General features: G+C 32.2%; 1 protein-coding gene across 9 annotated transcripts in view; it reads right to left on the bottom strand.

The window, feature by feature from the left end:
* Positions 1 to 22,615, bottom strand: part of LOC140059333 (putative receptor-type tyrosine-protein phosphatase mosPTP-1) — a 53,742-nt gene that overhangs the window by 23,871 nt on the left and 7,256 nt on the right. For all 9 annotated transcript variants that reach the window (XR_011847164.1, XM_072105213.1, XM_072105211.1 and 6 more), the window contains exons 2-11: positions 21,368 to 21,506; positions 12,312 to 12,644; positions 11,773 to 11,893; positions 11,261 to 11,439; positions 10,276 to 10,457; positions 9,694 to 9,835; positions 9,246 to 9,431; positions 4,763 to 4,858; positions 1,721 to 2,035; positions 654 to 813 (exon numbers count right to left, since the gene is read on the bottom strand). Coding sequence is in view for 8 of the 9 variants with exons in the window: in XM_072105213.1 (XP_071961314.1) it covers positions 654 to 813; positions 1,721 to 2,035; positions 4,763 to 4,858; positions 9,246 to 9,431; positions 9,694 to 9,835; positions 10,276 to 10,457; positions 11,261 to 11,439; positions 11,773 to 11,893; positions 12,312 to 12,644; positions 21,368 to 21,410 (1,757 nt within the window). In the remaining variant the exon portion in view is untranslated. The remainder of the gene's footprint in view (positions 1 to 653; positions 814 to 1,720; positions 2,036 to 4,762; positions 4,859 to 9,245; positions 9,432 to 9,693; positions 9,836 to 10,275; positions 10,458 to 11,260; positions 11,440 to 11,772; positions 11,894 to 12,311; positions 12,645 to 21,367; positions 21,507 to 22,615) is intronic.

The following is a 22,615-nucleotide window of genomic DNA, read 5'->3' as shown; positions in this document are numbered from 1 at the left end:
AATTTTTTCCAAATACTCGCAATCTTGTTAAGATGCTAAATACTGGTATAAAAAGTACCTTCTTAAAATTCTAAAGAACCTAATAATAAACTGGAAATGCCTCTGGAAAAATTCCTGAATCATATTAAATAAATCCTCAAAGGAATAGCCAGAACTAAATAAAAATATTGAAAAAACAAACAAATCTTCAATTGAATATAAAACAATAATAACTGGTATTAAAAATATTTAAAAACTGTAAAATTTAACCATCTGTCAAGACTAAATTTGCAAATTGTAGAAACATGTATATTTTGACATAGTTTAACCATGGAGCAATAAAATTAGATTTTCATAGGTCCATCGTTTAACCCAATGTGACACCTTGTCTGCTAGTAAGACACATCACTTCCTTAATTCACCATAAACATTGATATTAGGAAATGAACAATGTTCTATGAATGAATACAAAATATACAATTTAAAAATATACAGTACTATCTACTAACCTGTGCATATAGTAAATGCCTAAAAATACTAACCTGTGCATATGGTAAAAGCCTAAAAATACTAACCTATGCATATAGTAAAAGCCTAAAAATACTAACCTGTGCATATAGTAAATGCCTAACAATACTAACCTGTGCATATAGTAAATGCCTAAAAATACTAACCTGTGCATATAGTAAATGCCTAAAACCACTATGATGACTATAATAAATAGAAAGACAAATATCAATCCAACAGCTAGGCCTACGTTGCCATCTGATGAGTTACGATCCAACTGGCCTGTAATGGTTGTTGTCATCATGGTAGGTTTTGGGTTCTGCGTGGCTAAAAAAGAAAACAACAAATACACCATAAAATAACGTCTTTATATAAGTTTCCAATGCTGTCAAAATTGAGTAAAAACAGCAGAAACAGGTCAAAATTCACACCCCTGACAGTTACGTCCTTTGTTTATCACTGTCAATAATTAGTAAGGTTGTTTAACATCTAATGTGACTCCAGATCCAGAACGTTTTTTTATTATTTTAAAGGAAGTAGAATATGCTTACATTTCAACGAAGTCATTTTAAACTATACTGAATGAAAGTAAGTGAACTTGATGAGGCGATGACAATTGAAGCGGTTTCAATTTGTTTTAAACACAACAGCTTTCAGTTTCCTTATAACATAGATACTTCAACTTCATAGTGTATCTTCTTAGTAATTCATAAATATTTATGTTGTTTTTTATAATATACTGTAATTAATTTCCCTTTGGCAGATCAATTTCTTAATGTTTATTTTTTTATTGCTTAGAGGTTGCATGTCGAAATCAAATGTTGGTATAAAGTTTGCGGTACACCACATATATAAGTTCTGAAAAGACCTGTTGAGATTCTCGACGTTTCGATCAAGTTTATTTTTTTCAATACTAGTTTTCTATTTTATTAACAGTTACCATAAATGTGTATAGTTCCTGGATATGAAATTTGGCACAAAATATGAGGAGGGGGGGGGGGGGTGTCAAGGTGTCAAGGGATATCAATCAGATTGCATTATTAATGTAATGTACATTGTGTTTATTTGCTCCTATGTTTACATGAACTTGGGAGTCAGCCAAATACAGTACTTGTCTTAGCTCTTACTTTTAAGGTGAGTTATTTAATAGGAAAAACAGTTTTTTATTTAAACATATTTATACAGGATAAAAACCATATCAGGTATAGATATTGCACAGGTCTGTATAGCTTACCTATAGGCTTGGTAACAGTAAACACCTCTGGAGTTGATTGTTCGCCATCATACGTATTTGCATTATAAGTGCTTTCTGTGACTGGAATTATCGTAACAGAATACGTTTCTTCTGCAGACATATCTTGGTCGATGGCGTGCTCATAGAATTCTGTCGACACCATCGACATGAACGTACCATTGGTCGAAATATCCACACGTTTAAGTTCAACTTTGTAAAGTGTGTAGTTAACGTAAAAGATGCTGGGTCGATCCCATGTTACTAGAAAAAAGTTTCGAAAAACTTCTACTTTTACATTTTGAGGCTGGCTTGCAGCTGAAAATAAAAGAGATACAAAATTATAGTTAACGTCATGAGGAGATTTCCCGAATGATCGAAATCAAAATGGTACTGGCTTTGGTCTACTAGCGTTCCTGCTCCCAAAATTCATCCCTTCTTAAAAGCACTGATGAAGAAAGTCAATCCGTAGTGACTAAAAGAGTGTTGTCCCGGCTTTTGTTGATAGAACATTGAAATTTATTTATTTATTTATTTTTATTTACCAGATTTCTATAGCGCCCTTTTCATGAAAACTCATGCTCAAAGGTGCTTCACATCATAAAGACAAACATCATAAGCAATAATTACAAAAGTAACCTCAAATTATTCGAAATAAGATTTCTTAAACTAAGTTATAAATATTCTTACTGTACATTAATTAAAATCGCATAAAATAGAAAAATAAAATGAACGATATACAAAATAGGTCGGAATTTCTTAAACTACGATTACAAAAATACAATTTATTTACATATTAATTATTATTTAATTTATTTATTTTATTTATTTACTTATTTTTTTAATTTTAATTTAATTTAATTAAATTGATTAAAAATATTATTGCACAGTAATTGACCAAACAAATGTTTTGTTAGAGATAGAGCATATAATCTTTTATTATATTAGTGTAAAATCAAACATTAATCTGGAACCAGGGGACACTTTCCTATAAACGAACAAATGTAAATATGTAAATATTACGGTAAATCCGTAATTCAAGGGACAACCCTATTAAAGGGGATACTCCATTGGGTCCCAAAAGTGTCCCTTAAATGGGTTCTACCATAATTCAAAACATACAATGTGATAAATTAGTGAATGTAGTCTAAAACATTTAGAGCTCAACGTGCACTTAGCATGTTGAGATACAGTTGACTATCTAACAGGAAGTCAACTAATTATCGCATCCGTTACTATGACGTTACCTAATTGACGTGGGCTTCTATACCGTTAATAATATGTATTTTATTTTGTTCCACTTCAACTGTGTATTATACATCTCCACCTTTTAAAATTGGTAAATCATTTACAGTAGCCATAATGTTTTTAAAAAAGAACGGCTTTTCTCTCTGACTTTTTAAAACTCTGTTTACACTATAGATGGACAAAATAAAATGTGATATGCCCAAATTATGGTAGTGAAATGCCCAAATATGGTGGTGAGATGACATCATCATGTCCATATATGGGCACATCACATTTTTTTCTCACACAAAGTTTGATAGTGTAAACAGAACTTTATAGCTTTAAATGAGCTTTTTGCTTTTTAACACTGCTGGTCATGTATTAGATCCAGTCAACAGATCATTTTAAAGATTATTCAAATTTGAATAGCTCCAATATAAAATTATTTATTTTTTAAAATGAAACTATAATATAATTATTTTATTCATTACAAAAAAACAAACAAGCATTGAGGATGTTATAAACTAAATAATAAATATATAGTAGATAATTATAGCTAATTGTTTTGTATTATTCCTAAACTTTTGGTTTCATAATTCATTGAGCCTCTGGGTCGTTTGTTTCCACTTTCAGGCCTGATATTCCTCAACACTGCCCCCCCCCCCCCACCACCCACTCCCTTTCAATAAAAGGTCCTGGCATAATGCCAGAAGAAGCTTTAAACTTTACACTATTTAGGGACCAACAGATGTTTCTGTGAAACCAGATACTCAAAGAAGTAAATAGGGAAAAATAACTTAATAAAAAAAGAAATATTCTATGAGCTAACAAAATGAATGCAAACTATATGTTCTTTACTTAATTAATATTATCTTTTCTTTTTGTTAAAGCTATCAAAGCTGAGTTGATCTTACAAATACTGAGCTGAATACTCGGTCCAAGAAAGATACATTCTCTCAACAAATTTATGTCAACAAAAATATTGCAAATTTATATATAAATTACCTGCATTCTCCTTTTATGGTGATAATTGTGAAATATGTTTTTTTTTCATCTGGAAACATGTTTACCTTTCATAGTAAATGATTCATAATTGATCATATCCTAACAATGATTTGGAGTTTCAGTATAGCAAGTTGATATTAACATAAGGCACCTTTTATACTGGAGTTTCAGTAAAGCAAGTTGATATTAATTTGTTAGTTTGTTACCAACCCCGAAACCAGTTCTAGAAGTACCAGTTCTAGAAGTACCAAGGAAGGTGTCCGGCGGCAGGGGATAATCTCACCATGTACAGTAGTTTAAGTTCTTTTTTTTATAGCCAAAACCATTAAATTAATTTTAATGTTTTTTGATATATTTACAAATGACAATAAATTTACTTACTTACTCAAAGTTTCAACTGACTATATACTGTAATAACAAATATAGAACCTATGTTATTCCTTATGACCATTTACACAAAACGCGGAGCGGATGGATAGATAATATGTTGGACAAGCTTACGGTTTTTCGCTTACACTAAGTTACCGCTCGTCTGTGTAAATTAGCCTTATATCTCAATAAGAAACAAGTACCTAAAATATCTGTAACTACATCTCTGTTTGCATATTTTCTGTCTGAGGTAGAAATAACACTCAAAGAAGAATGTCGACCAAGCACACGAACAGAAGTATAATGCATACTTCTTGCAATCTGGTAGGTCTAGCAGTGGTCTTCCAATTCTCTCAATAATCTTGAGAGTTTCCCATATTTTGAGAGATCTCTCTTCCTCGATCTCGTTGAAAAACAAAGCGGTTTAAAAAATGATTTACTTACGGCCAGTGTCTGTCTTGGTGTCAAGTACCTCTCCTCTTGGTCCAAGACCTACTGAATTTCTAGCTGCTGCTGTTAATTCGTATTCTTGGAAAGTTTCTACAAAAAATCAAAACATGTTGTTAGTACCGAATAATTTAAAAAAACATCACAATTTATGTGATATGGGTTAATTTAAAAGATAAGATCATTGCTCTATTGAAAGGTGTAGGAAGTGTACTTATAGCTACCAACCACATTGTTACTGCAGAGTTACCACCACAGGACTCTTAATTCAAATATTTGCTAGAGCCTTAAAGAATTACATTCAAATGATTAGTAATTTTCTGAAATCAATACAGTATCACTAACCAGGAAATATATTCTAAAGTAAAACAAAAAGGGAAACAGAAAATTAGCAATTAGATTTTAAAAATTAAAGTCATTAATGAAATGAGAACAAGCTAATGCATTCAAAGAATTACTGCAATATAAACGTGAATGTGAAGAAAAGAAAAGTCTAATTTATTGTCATATATGATAATTAATACTTGTAATAACTTTAGAAATACTATATACTACTGTACTTTGGATGATAATTCGGAAAGTACCACTCAAAAGCATTTCAAAGAAAATGAAAATCTAAGGATAAAAATAACCGTTTGATACTCGCAAAAATTGATTATTGATCTAAATTGATTATTGATCTAAATTGATTATTGATCTAAATTTATTATTGATTTAAATTTATTATTGATCTAAATTTATTATTGATCTAAATTGAAAATATATCTAAATTGATTATTGATCTAAATTGATTATTGATCTAAATTGATAATTGATCTAAATTGGTTATTGATCTAAATTCAGTCTGCATATTTGCTATATGAATATGTAACAATGAGTATTATGATAGCATTTTCTTATTCTACCCTGGCAAAATGTTCCCTAGATATGAATGATTAAAAAATTAATGAATTTATTAAAAAAATAAAAACAAGTGATTCATTCTGCTGGCTGTAAAAGCAAAGTTTTTTGTAAGTGACCCGGATTAGTTATGCACTGGTTTGTCTGAACAAACAGTATCTAATTAGCCATTTATAATCATTTGATTTCCAATTAATTTATCAGCCATGACTAACTCAACATGTTTAATGAATATTTACTATTCTGTAATTTCTAAATATTTCCTACATAATTGGAGAGCCACTGACGTGTAGAAGTCCTGCTTTGGGAGAAATTAAAGAGAGCACACCCTTCCAAGGAAAACTACAGAAAGCCATTGTACAGTAGACAACTTCAGTCAAACTAATTGTTTACAACAGAATTTGTATCCACCACAATTAATGCATTTTTTTAGTTCCGAAAACTGCTACACTATTGATACCTGAATTGCAGAAATCCAAAATTGCTGCCCGAACTTTATACTTTAACATTCGACTTCTAGATGGCATATATGAATGTTTTTTAAGATCTAGAGTGGGATATTGGCCCATGGGCTTTCATATTGAAAACAGTTACAATTTGCAAAGTAATTAGCATATCAAAATGGCAGCCGACTATTTATACTGATCAATGATCATACTATTTGCTGGTTTTCAAAAAAGTTAAAATGACTAGACTATTGGTTTACTACTAGTACTACATACGTACCACAAATGAGTACCAAACTACATACCACTGGAAATACTTTAAGACGTGACAGCCCACGAATGAGTACCAAATTGTCAGGCTTGATTTGATTTCTTGTTTTTTTGATTAGTTTGTGTTGGCTTGTCTGTTCATCCTTTGAACACTATCAAACTTTATGTGACAATATGTGATGTGCCCCTATATGGACATGATGATGTCATACCACTACCATATTTGGTTATATCACTACCATATTTGGGCACATCACACTTTTTGTGTCAAACTTACTAGTTAATTTGATAATGTAGACAGAGCTTTAGTTTACATACATACAACCTTTAATTTTGTTGGCATACAAAACAGAGAAGTGACTCAGAACACAGTCTGAACCAAATTTAAATTGGTATTGTTAGTGACCTCAGCTTCTTTCTGTATCAATTGCTGCATTCATAACAAAATTGATAAAATGACTAAAAGTTTAAAAGTACAACAAAAAATTACTCAGTTGTAAACGACCTTGAATAGAGGAATACAGTGTACAAACATAATGACTCTAGTTATACAATTCTTTCTACTAAAATTATAACAGCATACATTATGATAATATTGTAGATCAATTATTATAATGCACATTGTAGTTATGTTTGTATTCTATCTGAATTGTTTACAAAAAAACCATTCACACAGCTGCCTATTGTCTGTAACATTTACCTGCTAACACTTTTCCCACACTCCACCAATCTTTTGTGTCCATAAGATTAAAGCTCTGTTCACACTGGAGTAATACTGCTTTCACATCACCTAGCCAACTCCCGAGTTTACATAAACATGGTTGTTGACAACAGCGTTTTGTATGGTGGGCGTGTGTGAGCCAACTTCAGAGTTTTGCTAGGTGATGTGAAGGGGTATAACTGTAATGTTTTTAATGGGTGCATTCAGGCAGATAGCTATCTAGGTTCACTTGGGTGGGAACTAAGCCTAAACCAGCCCAATGTGCCTTACTGTAGGGTCATTCAGTGAGCAAGGAAAATCCTATCCAATACTAAAGCATTTCAATATTACCTTTTATAAAATGAACGCCAAGGTACGAATCTAAGATAACGCACTAAAGTATTTTATAATTCCTATAAAACCATGCTCATTGAACAGTGAAGTAGATTGTATACAAATATGAATCTTCATTGACAAAGCACTAATCAGGCGTCAATAATAACAGGCTGTGAAAATCCATGTTTGAACTATTTGATTTATTGATGATCACTGTGAAACACCAGTGGGTGTGTAGTCCTACTACGGCTGATCTATGAACTAACAACAACGCCATGTTATCATAGTGTATATTGTGATGCGCTCTTTCATAAGATTAAAAAAATGATTTTTGTTTAATTTAAAATCATGATTTGTTTACACATTTCACTTGACAGCAGGTTCACCACTATGAATCCTACAACAAGGGCATTATACAACGATTCATTCCTAACCAAGTGCCAGGGTTGTACACGACTCTTTCAACTCCACTCCCAAAGCCTCAAATGAGACTTAGGCCTAGTTTATAAAAATAAGCATGATAAATTATTAAATAGTTTATCGATCCTTTAATTGGCAAGTTACTCGCTGTTGGATGCGTATGAAAAAAAAAGTTTTGAGTGGTTGTACAAGAACTGCAACCGTACGGTCGTCGACAAAATAAAATTATCAAACTTAAAAGAAAGTATTAATAAATAAAGAGCTCAACTAAACTGCAAGTATGAAATCTAAAGAAAGTATACTACTTTCAAACCGAAAGAAAGAATTGAAAAACTTAAAGAAAGTATTTAACAACATAATTCACTCACTTCTGTGTGAACAAATATATCAAATTACACTAACAATCAAACCTATAAATCCAGCATTTAAAGCAAATAATATTCCAATCCAAGTATTAGAATTTACTACTATAAAGAGTGTTTATAAATTAAAGACATTTAGGACAACTCACCGTTAAAAACACATTCACAATTTAAGTTACATTTTCCTACGGCAGGAAACGCTAGGTCTCAAGATAAGTAAGCTTAGACATAACAGAACATCCTGCATGGAGACTAAACTGGATGTGACCTCACCACTCTTTGATGATGACCTCATTCAGGATGCTCTTGTGAATAGAGGGCGCTACATTATATTATACCCTGCTCAGGTTATGGATTGACAGATGGCGCTATACGGTAGTTATTATGATTCGTTCAAAAGATTTTAGGCTTCTGAAAGTTTTTGTTGAATTTTAACAAATTTTGTTTTTCGCAGGCCACAGATAAATAATTCTGAATGCCTGTACACAATATTTTTTTTGTACACACTCTTATGCACAGAGAACCAATGGCTTAACATCTCATCCAAAGGGAGAATCATCATAATATCCATTATCATTATTATCACAAGACAGCTGTGAAAATATGGAATTTTCCCATGGGATTACTGTATGACTCATTCCTTGGGAATATCCTCATGACTCATGTCTGGAAACAGTGGAATGACCTGAGGTCACTTAAGAAATGTATACCATAGGTTAAGGGTCAAGGATTCTGTACTGAAGGTTCTACATCATGGAAAATTTCGATGGTTTAATAGAGGGTGCTACAGTATATAAAGGTTTTAGCAATTCTTAATGTACACAGTGTACAGTTCTACAGTGTTTAGTATCAGTGTATACATTTATAGGCCAAGAGTATTTATTTAATATAGTAGTATAAAACGGTGGTACATCTTTCCGTACTGATTGTAACCACCTAATTTGGATGCAATTGAGCCTGTCGCTTGTTGATGCTAAACAACTTGTTAGATAAGTATACTCCTTGCTAGCCAGGAACGTTTTAATCATGGTAAATAAAGTACTTACCTAGGTTTTCAATGGTGAAGATCATTTTATCATCTACTTTGGGTATCCAAATACCGTCGCCTTTTTTTCTATAGTATAACTCATATTTCAAGATAATTCCATTGGGGTTAGGAACAGAAAGAACGGCACACACAATTGATGTGTCAGTATAGTAAATTACTTGTACTTTACTTGGTGGTCCAGGCACTGCAAGAAAAAATACAATAAACTAGTGTGATGTGCACAAATATGGTAGTGATATGACATCATCATGTCCATATATGGGCACATCACATTTGATCGTGTAGACAGGGCTTTAGATTTAAGTAATCTTTCATTTCCATTGGCCTAAATGCGAACAACATTCAGACAGCACATCTGGAAATTAATTCTAAATAGAAGCAATGAGTCCCTTTACGATGCTAAATGATTTTAACATGAAAACAAACATCTTTCTAACTATACATACATGATTCAAATGTCCTGATAGACAGAGCGCTGCTGTATGCTCCAAAGGCAATGCTCTCATCAGCATTGTTCTTTACAGCAACTGAGATGTTGTAGTCTGTTGCCGGCCTTAAATTATCAACAACTGTTTTCTGTTGCAAACTCTTAAGACAAAAAGAAAGAACATTATTAGTATTAGATTGTTGTTGTTGCTCTCATGATCCATCGTATCATGATTGCGTAATTGCTTGCAGCGTGCATTTATGGAAAGGGGTGTTCAACTTTGAACTTTATACTCGCTCTTCGAGGAAAATAAGGCTATTGTTGGTTTATCCAGGTAAGCTAGGCACGAAATAGACTATGTACTTATGTTACGTCCAAGTGGGAACTACAGTAAGCTCTCATGATCCATCGTATGATGATTGCTAAAATTGCTTGCAGTGTGGAGAGGGGTGTTCATTGAATTTTCTACTTTTTGAGTATATTTCGCTCTTCAAGGAGAATAAGGCTATTGTTGTTTATCCAGGTAAGCAAGGCATGAAATAGACTACATACTTGCATTGCATCTTAGTGGGAACTAAGCTTATACTACAAGTGAACTAACCGTGTTATTGTACGATACATCTTTAGTAGCTAGCACCATATTACTCCCCTCAAAATATATATACTGTACTCTAAAGCCCACCAACACCCCTCTGATGTCATCATCTGGTGCCAACCATGTAAAATTAGCTGAAGTGGCATCTATAGCGTGTGCCTCAACAACATCTGCTACTGCCAAAGGTTCTGCACAAAAAAAAGGAATAGACTCTAAATATTAAGAAAGTAATTCCTAAGAATTAACCGTCTTTTCTAAAAAAGAATATTGTTAATACAATAAAAGTCCATTAATGGGACACCTTCAGGTCCTAGCAAAGTATCCCATAATATGGTCAATAAAAGTCCATTAATGGGACACCTTCAGGTCCTAGCAAAGTATCCCATAATATGGTCAATAAAAGTCCATTAATGGGACACCTTCAGGTCCTAGCAAAGTATCCCATAATATGGTCAATAAAAGTCCATTAATGGGACACCTTCAGGTCCTTGCAAAGTATCCCATAATATGGTCAATAAAATTCCATTAATGGGACACCTTCAGGTCCTAGCAAAGTATCCCATAATATGGTGTTGCCTTGTTCGTTTCAAAAGAAAGTATCCCAACGGTTATAATGTAGGTAATATTATGTGAACACTTTGTGTTTGGTTGCTACTAGTGACTGATCACATGACTTTGTGTTTGGTTGCTACTAGTGACTGATCACATGACTTTGTGTTTGGTTGCTACTAGTGACTGATCACATGACTTTGTGTTTGGTTGCTACTAGTGACTGATCACATGACAGACATTCACTTACTCGCAAACAATTAAGCTCTTTCTACACTATCAATTTAGTTTGACAAAAAAAGTGTGATGTGACCAAATATGGTAGTAATATACTAAATTTGGTAGTGATATGACATTATTATGTCCATGTGCACATCACATTTTGTCTGTGACAGAGCTTAAATGATTTATTCAATTATAAACATATTTGATAATGACGTACTTCCTGGTTTGGTTCTGATTGGATCAGAGACTGGGCTAACTTTTGAATAGCCATTGAAGAGGGCGGTCACTCTGAACAAGTACTCAGTGTATGGTTCAAGGTCAGTAGCTTTGGCCATTATTGCAGTTGGTCCCTGTCGTTGATTTGTTAGGTTTCTCCATACTGAATTATCAGCTCTCCTGTGAAAAAAACACAAATTATTAAAATTAATTATATTCAAGCATTTTACAGATAGAAATTGATTATTACAAGTCAGTGTGGTGGCAGTATTCACAGATGGTTTGGCTTTAGTTTTGATTGTTTGGATTTATTTCTTTCTTTTTTATATTATTTTTTTATTATTATTTTTCTTTTTATACTTTTTTTATTTATTTTGACTTGAATTGGCAGGGTTGTCATGCCCACATTAACTATTTAAACATCTGCCAATATGGGACAATTTTATTTTGGCTATGGTAAGCACTCAAGTCATGTATACAGACAATGACAGACTTGCTTGGTCATTGACTCACCTGATTTCCACAATGAATCCTCTCAAGACATCAAGACCATTTCCAGGCCCCCACATCACCTGTATTTCATTTGGAGTCACAAGGTTAGCAACCTCTTGTGGTTTAGTTGGTGGTTCAGGATCTACAAAAGATACAATCCTTGTTTAAAACTTTGTCACAAAATAAAGATGAACAAGAATTGTCACACAATACAGTGTATTAAAGGAATAAGGTTTATCGAAAATAGCGTGCACTACCCATTGTGGGAAAGGTTTGGAAGCAAACGTCACGACCTGTACGTACGCGATTTGTTGTGTGTACGTACAGTACATGATTTGTTGTTTGTGCATACGCATTGTGACGTTTGCTCGCAAACTCTTCGAATCATGCACTGTGCAATGACGTTCCTTGCGAAATCAAGCTGTTTGCGCTAAACCTTATTGTCAAATGATATAGAATTTTCACACAAGCAATTATAAAACCTACAATAAAGAGTTTCAAAAAAATGAAATGAAAATATATCAGTGATTGTGTTAAACAATAATTGTAATATAAGTTACCTTGAACTAGCAAACGAACATGAGTTGTATTACTAAGAGTAGACGTTATATTGTCAACCTCCAGGTCACCATACACTTTGCATCCGTATGTCCCGCTGTCCAACAACGTCACTTCTTGAACTCGCAATTTGTATTCATTGTGTATCTCTATGAAGTACTTGCCCATATCCATAGACTGCGAATTGACGATCACCGACGAATCCGAGTCTGTCACGTTTAACCACTCGACGATAGACGTCACCACGGGCAGGATGTTTTCGGCGGCCGGACACGGAAGAAACACATCTTCTCCGATGAATTGTGTCACATTTTCTGCGGTTAACGCATGGATTCCTGGGAATAAATTAATTTTAATTTACAGTTAAACAGTACAAGTGATTCATACATTAATGTAAACATTTTTTAAATTATAAAATTGATTATACAATATTTAACCTTAACACAGGTCTACTAATTTGTTTTTATTATAGTGGTACTACTGAAAAAATACAAATTATGGGAAATTAATTTATAAGCAAAATACGGTAAGTCAAATTGACAATTGGGTTTTTGATTGAAATTTTAATCGTTTATTTTTTCTTTATAATATTAATTAAAAACATTTTTTTTTTTCTAAGGAAGTGATTAACTTTATCAAAACTGTGAAATGTCCTATAAAAAGTCTTTTTATATTAATAAATTGTTCATGTTTTAGGGGACTAACATTAAATGCCTGGAATATTTTATGAAATAGAAATTCATAAACTTTATGAGGATGTCACTTATTATTATTATAATTTCATTCTGTAATTACATTATCAGCATAGATATCCAGAATAAAATTACAATTAGTAAATATTATCATGTCATACTACAGTGTTCACAATGTTACAATTATCTCGCAATAATGTAATGTTCATTTCACAACATGAGTCATCATCCAGAAATGTCAAAGGTCATAGAGAAATGTCAAAGGTTATTTGATACAATAGATTACGCAAAAAACTATGAAAATCAATTAAAAATACATTTTCATTATGGCGACATAATTGATATTTCAATAAGCACTCATTTAATGATCAATAAACAGTGTACTGTATGTAAGGCATACGAAAAATATAATTAAAAATTGTCGTTATCATATTCCATATTAAAATTAAGTATAGTAAATTTGGCCCAGGCTCTAGGACATGTCGTGTATGTGGCAATAGGCATGGTCTTATCCGAAAGTATGGCTTAAACATTTGTAGGCAGTGCTTCAGAATGTATGCTAATGATATTGGTTTCCAGAAGTTGGACTAACAGATCAAGCTTATGGATTCTCAGGGAGTAGCGCTGTTGTTAGATAAGAGAAGATAAAGACTGTAGAACAAACAACATCTTAAATACTGCTGGAAAGATACGAAAGAAAGAAACCCATTGACATATGGTTGTGCAAACCATTTATACTAATGCTAATATTGAATTACTTTTTGATAAACTTTACAATTTTTCAGAAAATGTATGTTTAGCCTGCTCAGTGCGTTGTCAAGATTGTCTCCAGCACTTGTGGATTCGCGCTACTCCAATATTTTCGAGCGCTTGTGCGATAACTCATTTTCATGATCTCTGAATTATGCAATTCATAATTTCGAAACTAATCTATTTTCGCTGAAAAAAAAAACACAACAAACTAAAATTTAGAAGAGGTTTGGAATATGGATGCCTAGTGCATAAACCAACGCTTTGCGATATATGCCAAATCAATTTTAATAACAGGCAATTACCAAGAAATAGTATAATTATGCTATCACACAATGTAATCTAGTGCAGTAGATAGGCCAAGTGATTTACATTACACCAAGATTGCTATTTTAATATTCAAGTACAGTATATTCATTTTCTTTCTCTACAAACTGGTTCACACAACATGAGTGAAATAATAATTGCATTTTCTTCGCTCGTCAGTAAATTTTAGATACAGAAACATTTTGATTAGAGAATACGAATTTCCCGAAATACATACAATGCACAGTACTGCACATTGTACAGTATGTGGTTGGTTGGACCATGGTTGGTCAATAATGATTTAACTGTGAATACCAGGATATTACAGGTTATACATTAAAACTATATAAAAACCCACTAATACTAGTATACAGTATGATGAGTCATAATACAACAAAGTATACAATAGTTGTTTGTATTGTGTAAAGCCTAAGATAACCCTCTTATTACAAAATACAAAGGGGCAGTCTATTGTCTATATAACATGTTGCAAAATACAATGCATCAAGCCAAAAAATTAAACCATTGAGCTCAAGTTTCCACTCATTGCTTAACAAAGTAGTGTAGCTCTTCATTCAGACATGTTATTGTTACTTTTCTACCATGTCTCGAAAAGAAATGATGATGGTGGTATGTTGGGATGTTCCCACTTGAGGGCAGGGTTCATGGAATGTACCATTATATGACAGGGGTTTTTCCATTTTTTTTATATATATTCGAATTGTAGCTCTCTTCTCGGAGAGAATAGGCCAATGTCGGTTTATCCAGGTAAGCTAGGCACGAAATAGACTAAACCATTGAGCCTGCAGTATTACTAAATACTATTAGATTAAACATTGTGTTTTATTTAGCAATTTTAAAATACTGTGGTCATCATGGTATGTAATTGCAGAACTAAATATTTTTTTCATATTTATTTTATTTTCAAAAAGGTTTCCAGAGACAAACCAAAAACACAACAGCATAACAAAAAACAAAAATTTAATAACAAATAAATTAAATATTTGTAAAGTGTGAACATTAATTATAAGTATTTACATAAAGTTACAAATCAAACTTGGTGAGATTTAACGCTATGATTCACACTGTGTAAATACCACACAAAAACACATAAAACAATTTAACCAATTATCTGCCATAAATCAGCAACGAGATATAAAATGACTCAAGATTTATGCAGAGAGCGTAGAGTGCGTAGTAAATTGTGTGCTTGTTCGTCATTTATTCACGTTGGTAATGGTAGATATACTGCAGTGAATTGCCATTATGTCTACCTACTACTTATATTGCTAACGTAACCACTGAGTCATCGTCGTAACATTACCAGCCGTAGAGTTCTTAAACGCAAAAATGTAATCCTTAGAAAATCAATATTTGTGACGGGTGTATGCTCGTCGATACTTTGTATGTGAGCAAGAAAGCAAGATAATATAAATTTCATTACATATTCAAAAGTGAATATTTCAGCACATGAATTAACACTTGTGCAAGCAAGAATCAATTCATCATTTTAAATGCCACTTTTTAGTTAAAAATGCACGTTTGAAACATTTTATGAAGAATTTACATCAGCAATTACAGTACATCACCATCACCATAATAAGACATGCATTAATATAAATGATTGTAATGTGATGGGGAGAAAAAGGAAATATTGTCAAATATACCCTTTAATATAATTTTGTTTGATTTACCTTGTGGCCAGTATGTTGAACTTTTTGCCTCAATTTTTTTAGCATAGGGCGAAAGTTAATTGCCGCCCGCGACCGCACATCGGGAATAAGCTGTAATTTTCAACCCGTCTGAACAGGACCTTAGATTTTGCTCCATTATATGACAGCTTGTTGACATGGTCCCCATGGTTACCCTTGAATTTACAATTACCCAATAACTTAAGTTCATTCACAAGAAACGTTCTTAAAAAATGGATTACAACACAACACGGCAAATCTTTAAGGAAGATTTTTCGTTATTACTAATAAATTATAATAATAATCCAGAATATCTCAACGTGACTCAGTGTCTTATTACTTAAAGATAATGACAATTTGCTGACAGAACATCTTACTGTTCAGCTTCGGTTGTCAGTCTGTCTACTTCTTATTGGTACCATTTTTTAAAGCCCAAATTACTAACAGTAACACCATGCTATTGAAGTGGTAAACCATAAAATTATCATACACCCCACACTCAAACAATTATCTGTTTGTTGTCTATTGTATATTTATTTGTAATGTAAGAACACACCGTGAATGAACGTGTTGTAAAGGTGTAGCTTCAATAAATATATGGTACAGTGCATAATGGGTGGGTATAATTGTCCAAGTACATTGTTGATTATTGTATCTAATGTAAACATTTTTTTCACAACAAAAAAGATACAAGGCGTTTGTGAAAAAGTCACTGATACTTAATGTATTGCCTTAAATGATAGTTTAGCCTTTAGCACTGTGTTCCTAATTTCCTCTCTAAGTTTTCTTTTTTTGTGTAATACCAAATTTACCCCTTATCAAGTCCAATCAATACAGAACAATACTGCAAAGTGAACGTGACATTTCTCTACTTTGTTTTCATTTTAAAGAGGATAAAATTGCTACTTTTAGACTCAACCATACTTTGTTGATAATCGCTTGAGACATTCTCAACTGATTGAGACAATCGCAGTCTTCCCAAACCCGACATTAACCTTAAAACTCAAAATAAATTGTTTGTGTGAGTGCGTAGTATAATGACAAGCCTTGTTTAAATGCTACTGCTAGTGCACACTACGTAAGCAAGATCAATGTAGACAACTACAGCTTAACATACATTATGCTTGCAACAATTCTACACTGATCACATCCACAGTATTAATGTCACATTTTCATTTTATTTTCAGTTCCAATTCATTCTACTGTACCAGTAAAAAGCTCTCTCTGGATTGTGATGGACATGATGATGTCATACTGTAGTTACTAGCACTACCATATTTGGAATATCTATCACTACCAATATTTGGGCACATCACACTTTTTTCCAAGTTTAAGGACATTTTGGCCTATGAAAACAACGCCGTTATTAATAGTTTCTTTTATAATGGAATACAACAACATTCTGCAGTCTGCATAACCTGTTTTAATTGAAATTATTTATGGCATGCCAATCTATGTTTTATATTTATATATATATTTTATCTGTATTTTATTGTTAACCGTTTTTGATGTTGTATTGTTTTATGTTTCAAACCTGTTAGTGGCGGTATTTATCGCTGTTGGTTTTGATTGAATAAAATTTAAAAAAAAAATAAAAAAAAACATTTATTCAATATTCAATATTTTACAAAGTTTATGGGTTAAGATACACAGAAGCCAAAGTGGCTTGTCTTTGTAGTCCTAAGCATAAACATAAAACATATTATACGGACGCATTACATTAACAAAAAATTCTTGCAATAACTGAACTTGCAAGAAACAGCTCTTTCTTTCGTTTATCTGACTATACCTGTCTTACTACTACTATACTAGTGTATGGCCATCATTTGATTCTGTCTATACCTGTCTTACTACTACTACTAGTGTATGGCCATCATTTGATTCTGTCTATACCTGTCTTACTACTACTATACTAGTGTATGGCCATCATTTGATTCTGTCTATACCTGTCTTACTACTACTACTAGTGTATGGCCATCATTTGATTCTGTCTATACCTGTCTTACTACTACTACTAGTGTATGGCCATCATTTGATTCTGTCTATACCTGTCTTACTACTACTACTACTAGTGTATGGCCATCATTTGATTCTGTCTATACCTGTCTTACTTCTACTGTACTACTAGTGTATGGCCATCATTTGATTCTGTCTATACCTGTCTTACTTCTACTGTACTACTAGTGTATGGCCATCATTTGATTCTGTCTATACCTGTCTTACTACTACTACTACTAGTGTATGGCCATCATTTGATTCTGTCTACACCTGTCTTACTACTACTACTACTACTAGTGTATGGCCATCATTTGATTCTGTCTATACCTGTCTTACTACTACTACTAGTGTATGGCCATCATTTGATTCTGTCTATACCTGTCTTACTACTACTACTAGTGTATGGCCATCATTTGATTCTGTCTATACCTGCCTTAAATCCAGTAGGCTGGTTTAAAATCAGCTACAGTAACATTTTGGAATAAACTTATATGCATTGTGTGTGATATTAAGTGCAGTAGCTTCAAATTATGTAAAGAATGTCAGAACTTCCAATTGAATTTAGAATCAATATCTAATGAGCCTAATTAATCAATTAATTCAAATTAATTTGATTGATAGGGTTGATCAATGCACTCACTATGCCATCACTTGATTTGGTACATAGGGTTGATCAATGCACTCACTATGCCATCACTTGTATTGGTCTATTATTTACCTCCGCCAAAGAGGTATATGTCATCGATCGCGTGGGTTTGTCTGTCTGTTTGTGTTTGTTGCAGGATTACTCAAAAAGTAATTACAAGATCTATACCAAAATGAATATACGGATAGATATTTGGGACCATTTGGGACCATGGTCCCAATTCTGGACCACCTTTTTAGTATACTATTCAGACCTGCTAGTGTTAAAAGATAGGGCAGAATTTTAAAAAGCCGGTGAGCAGTCTTTAATTAACATGTAAACTAAAATTGCTTTTTCTCAAGAACTACTTGTCCAAAAAACTTCATTTTTGTACAAGAAGAGGCAAGAGTTATGTGATTTGTAAATTAAAAACATAATTCGATTTAATGTGCACCTATTTTTGTTCAAATTCACTCGTTTGATTTTCGCGTTGCTGTTCTATTGTTAGTCAACTGAAGCTATTGTTAATTGAAAGGCTTGTTACATAACCATTACACCAAACTCGCATACACATGCTTGTAGTGAAATTAGCCTAAATCACAAACAGCATTAACACACACACAAATATATATATTTTTTTTAACCGGAGAAATCTTATGTAGGAGAATTTTACAGTAGGCGGAGGTATGCACTCTCGGAGTGTCTTTCTAGTTTTATATTAATTTAGATTCTTAATTTTTCTTTCCAATTTATTTCTAGTTTCATTTATTCTACAGTAAGCATTTCACAATTTTCTATCATAATACATTACTACAGTACTCTAACACCTGTTTAGAGGTGTTTTTTTCATCGGCTTAAGTATATGAATTATTAAACTGTTTTTTTATAAATAATTTATTTAAAATTTTGCTTGTTTATTATAGTATGATTGATACTGTTCAATAATTGATCATGTCATCACTAACGCTGACATCAGACGTTATTATAATCTCAAACCAAACTATCTAACTACAAATTCATAGTTACTGTACACCTGCGTACAATAACAATGATAACATTTATATTTTAATATTAATACTGTGTACAGTAAGCCTTAAACCTTAAAATTATACAGTAACATATAACAATAATGTTCACATTAAATAACATTAATTATTAACATTAACATAATTTATGTTCAATAAATGACAGAACCTGTTTGCTGGTACCCATATTGTAAAGGCAAGCTAATTTTTAAATATTCTGCGAGAACCGGCAGAAAAAAAAACTGATTTTGTTCGAATCAATCCTACTGTACACACACCAGTAGCTAAATCCCTCAATACTTCTCATAAAAGAAGATTCAGTGCAGTATTTTGGCCATGTTTGCATTCCATACTTTTACAACTGTATAGTGTGGACTGACAATACTTAACCTTAAGACTAAAAGGTTCAAGGCCAATAACCAATCACAGTCAGCTCCTCATTAGCAGCCATACATTGCATAAGGTTACTTTAGCATGCAAGAAGCGGCTTAAATTTTACCTGCAGATTTTAAGCATATTCTTACTTTTACATGCTGACTTACTGGTAGAGGTCTATTTTATACATGCTGGGTTTTCGCATAGAGGAATTAGACTACGTTATAGTGGTTACAATGATGTACTTCTTCTAAATTGGTTAATAATAATTTTTTAAATTATCATGGAGTTATCAATGGACAAACCATAGAATAAAATTCCAGAACAAAACAAACAAAAGAACAGCTAATTTTTGAATTTGATAAGTCATTTAAGATTGTTGTAAAAATGAAACTTTGTAAAACAAAGACAGGAACAGCCTTTTTTTCAGGAAATAATCAGAGCTGGTGACATTGTAAATAAATCCCATAATGCTACAAACAACGGAACAATAAACAACCGATGACAGTTGATAGATTTTAACCAATTTATAACCATTTACAAAGGTACTACAGGATTTAATCGACCCTTTTAACCAAACTCAGACTTCTAACATTCAATTCAAATGCCACTTATTAGTAAATTATTTCATTTCCAAGACTGGACGTCAACAGATAACATAATTCGATTAAAGTCAACATTTTATATACTTTACTACTACAGTATGTCCAGAATCAGTATTATTAACTTTAACATGTCTCATCATAATTACTATATTTGATGTACTCTACAATTATTATATTAACTGAATTTTATCGAAAACTTATTCTACGATACAAACATTTTAATCTTGTTTCTTGTATCTTATTTTTACTGTCAATGTATTGTAGATATGTCAACATTTTAAATTTAAATCCTAAAAACAAAATAAATACTGTAATAATATCCAAGACTTGGTAATATAACCGGTTAATGAAAAAATGAAATATTTTTAGTGTTGAACGATACAAATGTGTCTATGTCTGTACATGTGTGTGTGTTATAAGAAGTTTCCTATTCTTAATGTAATTAAAGTTTTCCGGCGCAAACACATGTTCCTTGTCATTACTCGGTGAAAGTCAGAAAAAAACAGCATGGCATCTGAACTTAATTAAACAGCAGTGTCACACATAAAACAAGAATTCTGAAATAAAATGCTCAATTTAGCACTAATCGAGCAGCACTGTTGAGTTATCTCTCACTTTAATATTATATTAGCAAACATATCTAGAATTTACTACAAATTATTTTGAATAAAATAATTTACAGATTGTCACTATCATTATCTGATAGGGGGGTGCTAAATGGATTTCTTCCTTTTGTAAATGATGCTCTTTTTGGAGAGGTGGCCTTTTGTCAGTTGTACAGTAGACGCAAGCAAGACACAAAATAGACTCCTTTATTGGGTAACAACATTATTCTCTTTTCTACCACATAGATTTATTTAAACTGAGATGAGTGTATCTTCCTGTAGTGTCTACCCTAACTCAAGACTGCGGATAAAACTTAGACAAAGTCCAGATTTTAAGTAAGCACTAACAGAATCAGAACAACAAATTAAAATTAATCAACACTTACCTTTAATTAATATAATTCCTAGAACTAATGTATTGCAAAACATTGCAGCAGCTGATAGGTTAGTTGTATGGTAGAAGAACGGCTACATGCTAGAGTAGTAGTAGTATAATCCCTAAATGCCACTCTACAAGGTCATCACCTGGAAATAAAAACAAGAGAAAAGCATTATGTAAAGGAAATGGTGATATATTTAATGGTTATTGGGAAATTTGTACAAACTTGTAGCTCAGCCCTTAGTGAAGAAGCATCAATTATGACCACCAATATGAAACAAAACATGTAATAATAGATCATCCACTTCAATTCAAATAGTGGAAAATGAAAGCAATACAACAGGGTGGTTATACAACAGGGTGGTTATACTGTCTGTACAATTGTTTTGTTTTTTCAATAACCTACTGTACTGTACTGAACACTATCAGTATCAGTAGACTAGAAAAAAGGACTGGTCTTCTTTAATGCTGGCTTCTGTACAAGAAATCTCCAATAGAAAAAAGAACAAAATTAACTGTACTATGAATAAGATTGAATAAATGAATAAGTAACATTAGCATAACAAAATTTTATACACTAGCAGCAGGTCTGTGATAAACTAAAAAATTGCAGTATTTAATTAAGTAGGTCTAGCCTACAGTCAGTCAATAATTGACTATTTTACACAAAGAATAAACAAACACTGATCCTAAAATATTGTTCTGATTTAAACAATCTTTCTAAATTCACAATAATATTGAATCTAGTTTAATCAATCCTGAATTAAAAATTCATGAAATGTTGTATTTTATTTATGCAGATGGTTTAAAAATTCAATAACGTAATATCCACGGTTGTCCTTAACCTCTAGGTTTAAATATACAAATCCCATAAGAACATTTAGCACAATTTCAAAGTTAATTTTAGTTTCTCCACTTAAAACTGAAACGTTGCGTGAACTCTTTGTCTTTAAATATTTACAACTTTATTATGCATACTTTGATGGTTGTAAACAGCAATATTTCAATCAAATATTTTTACATATTATAAGGCCTAGAGTTAGGCTAAGCATACTGTATATTCTGGTCTATGTCTAGAGTACATACTGTAATTGATTAATAAAAATAAATTAGACCCTAATTAGTAACTAGCCTAGCCTAATATTTTTTTAATGTCCTAAATACTAAAATCAAAATTATAAATACAATTATTATTAAACATTCAATTCCAACACAGTCTGATCAATTAATTATAAATGAACTATTATTAACAGAT

This window comes from Antedon mediterranea, chromosome 9 (assembly GCF_964355755.1).
Source record: "Antedon mediterranea chromosome 9, ecAntMedi1.1, whole genome shotgun sequence".
Classification (NCBI taxonomy): domain Eukaryota; kingdom Metazoa; phylum Echinodermata; class Crinoidea; order Comatulida; family Antedonidae; genus Antedon; species Antedon mediterranea.
This window is presented reverse-complemented; position numbering and strand designations above follow the sequence as displayed.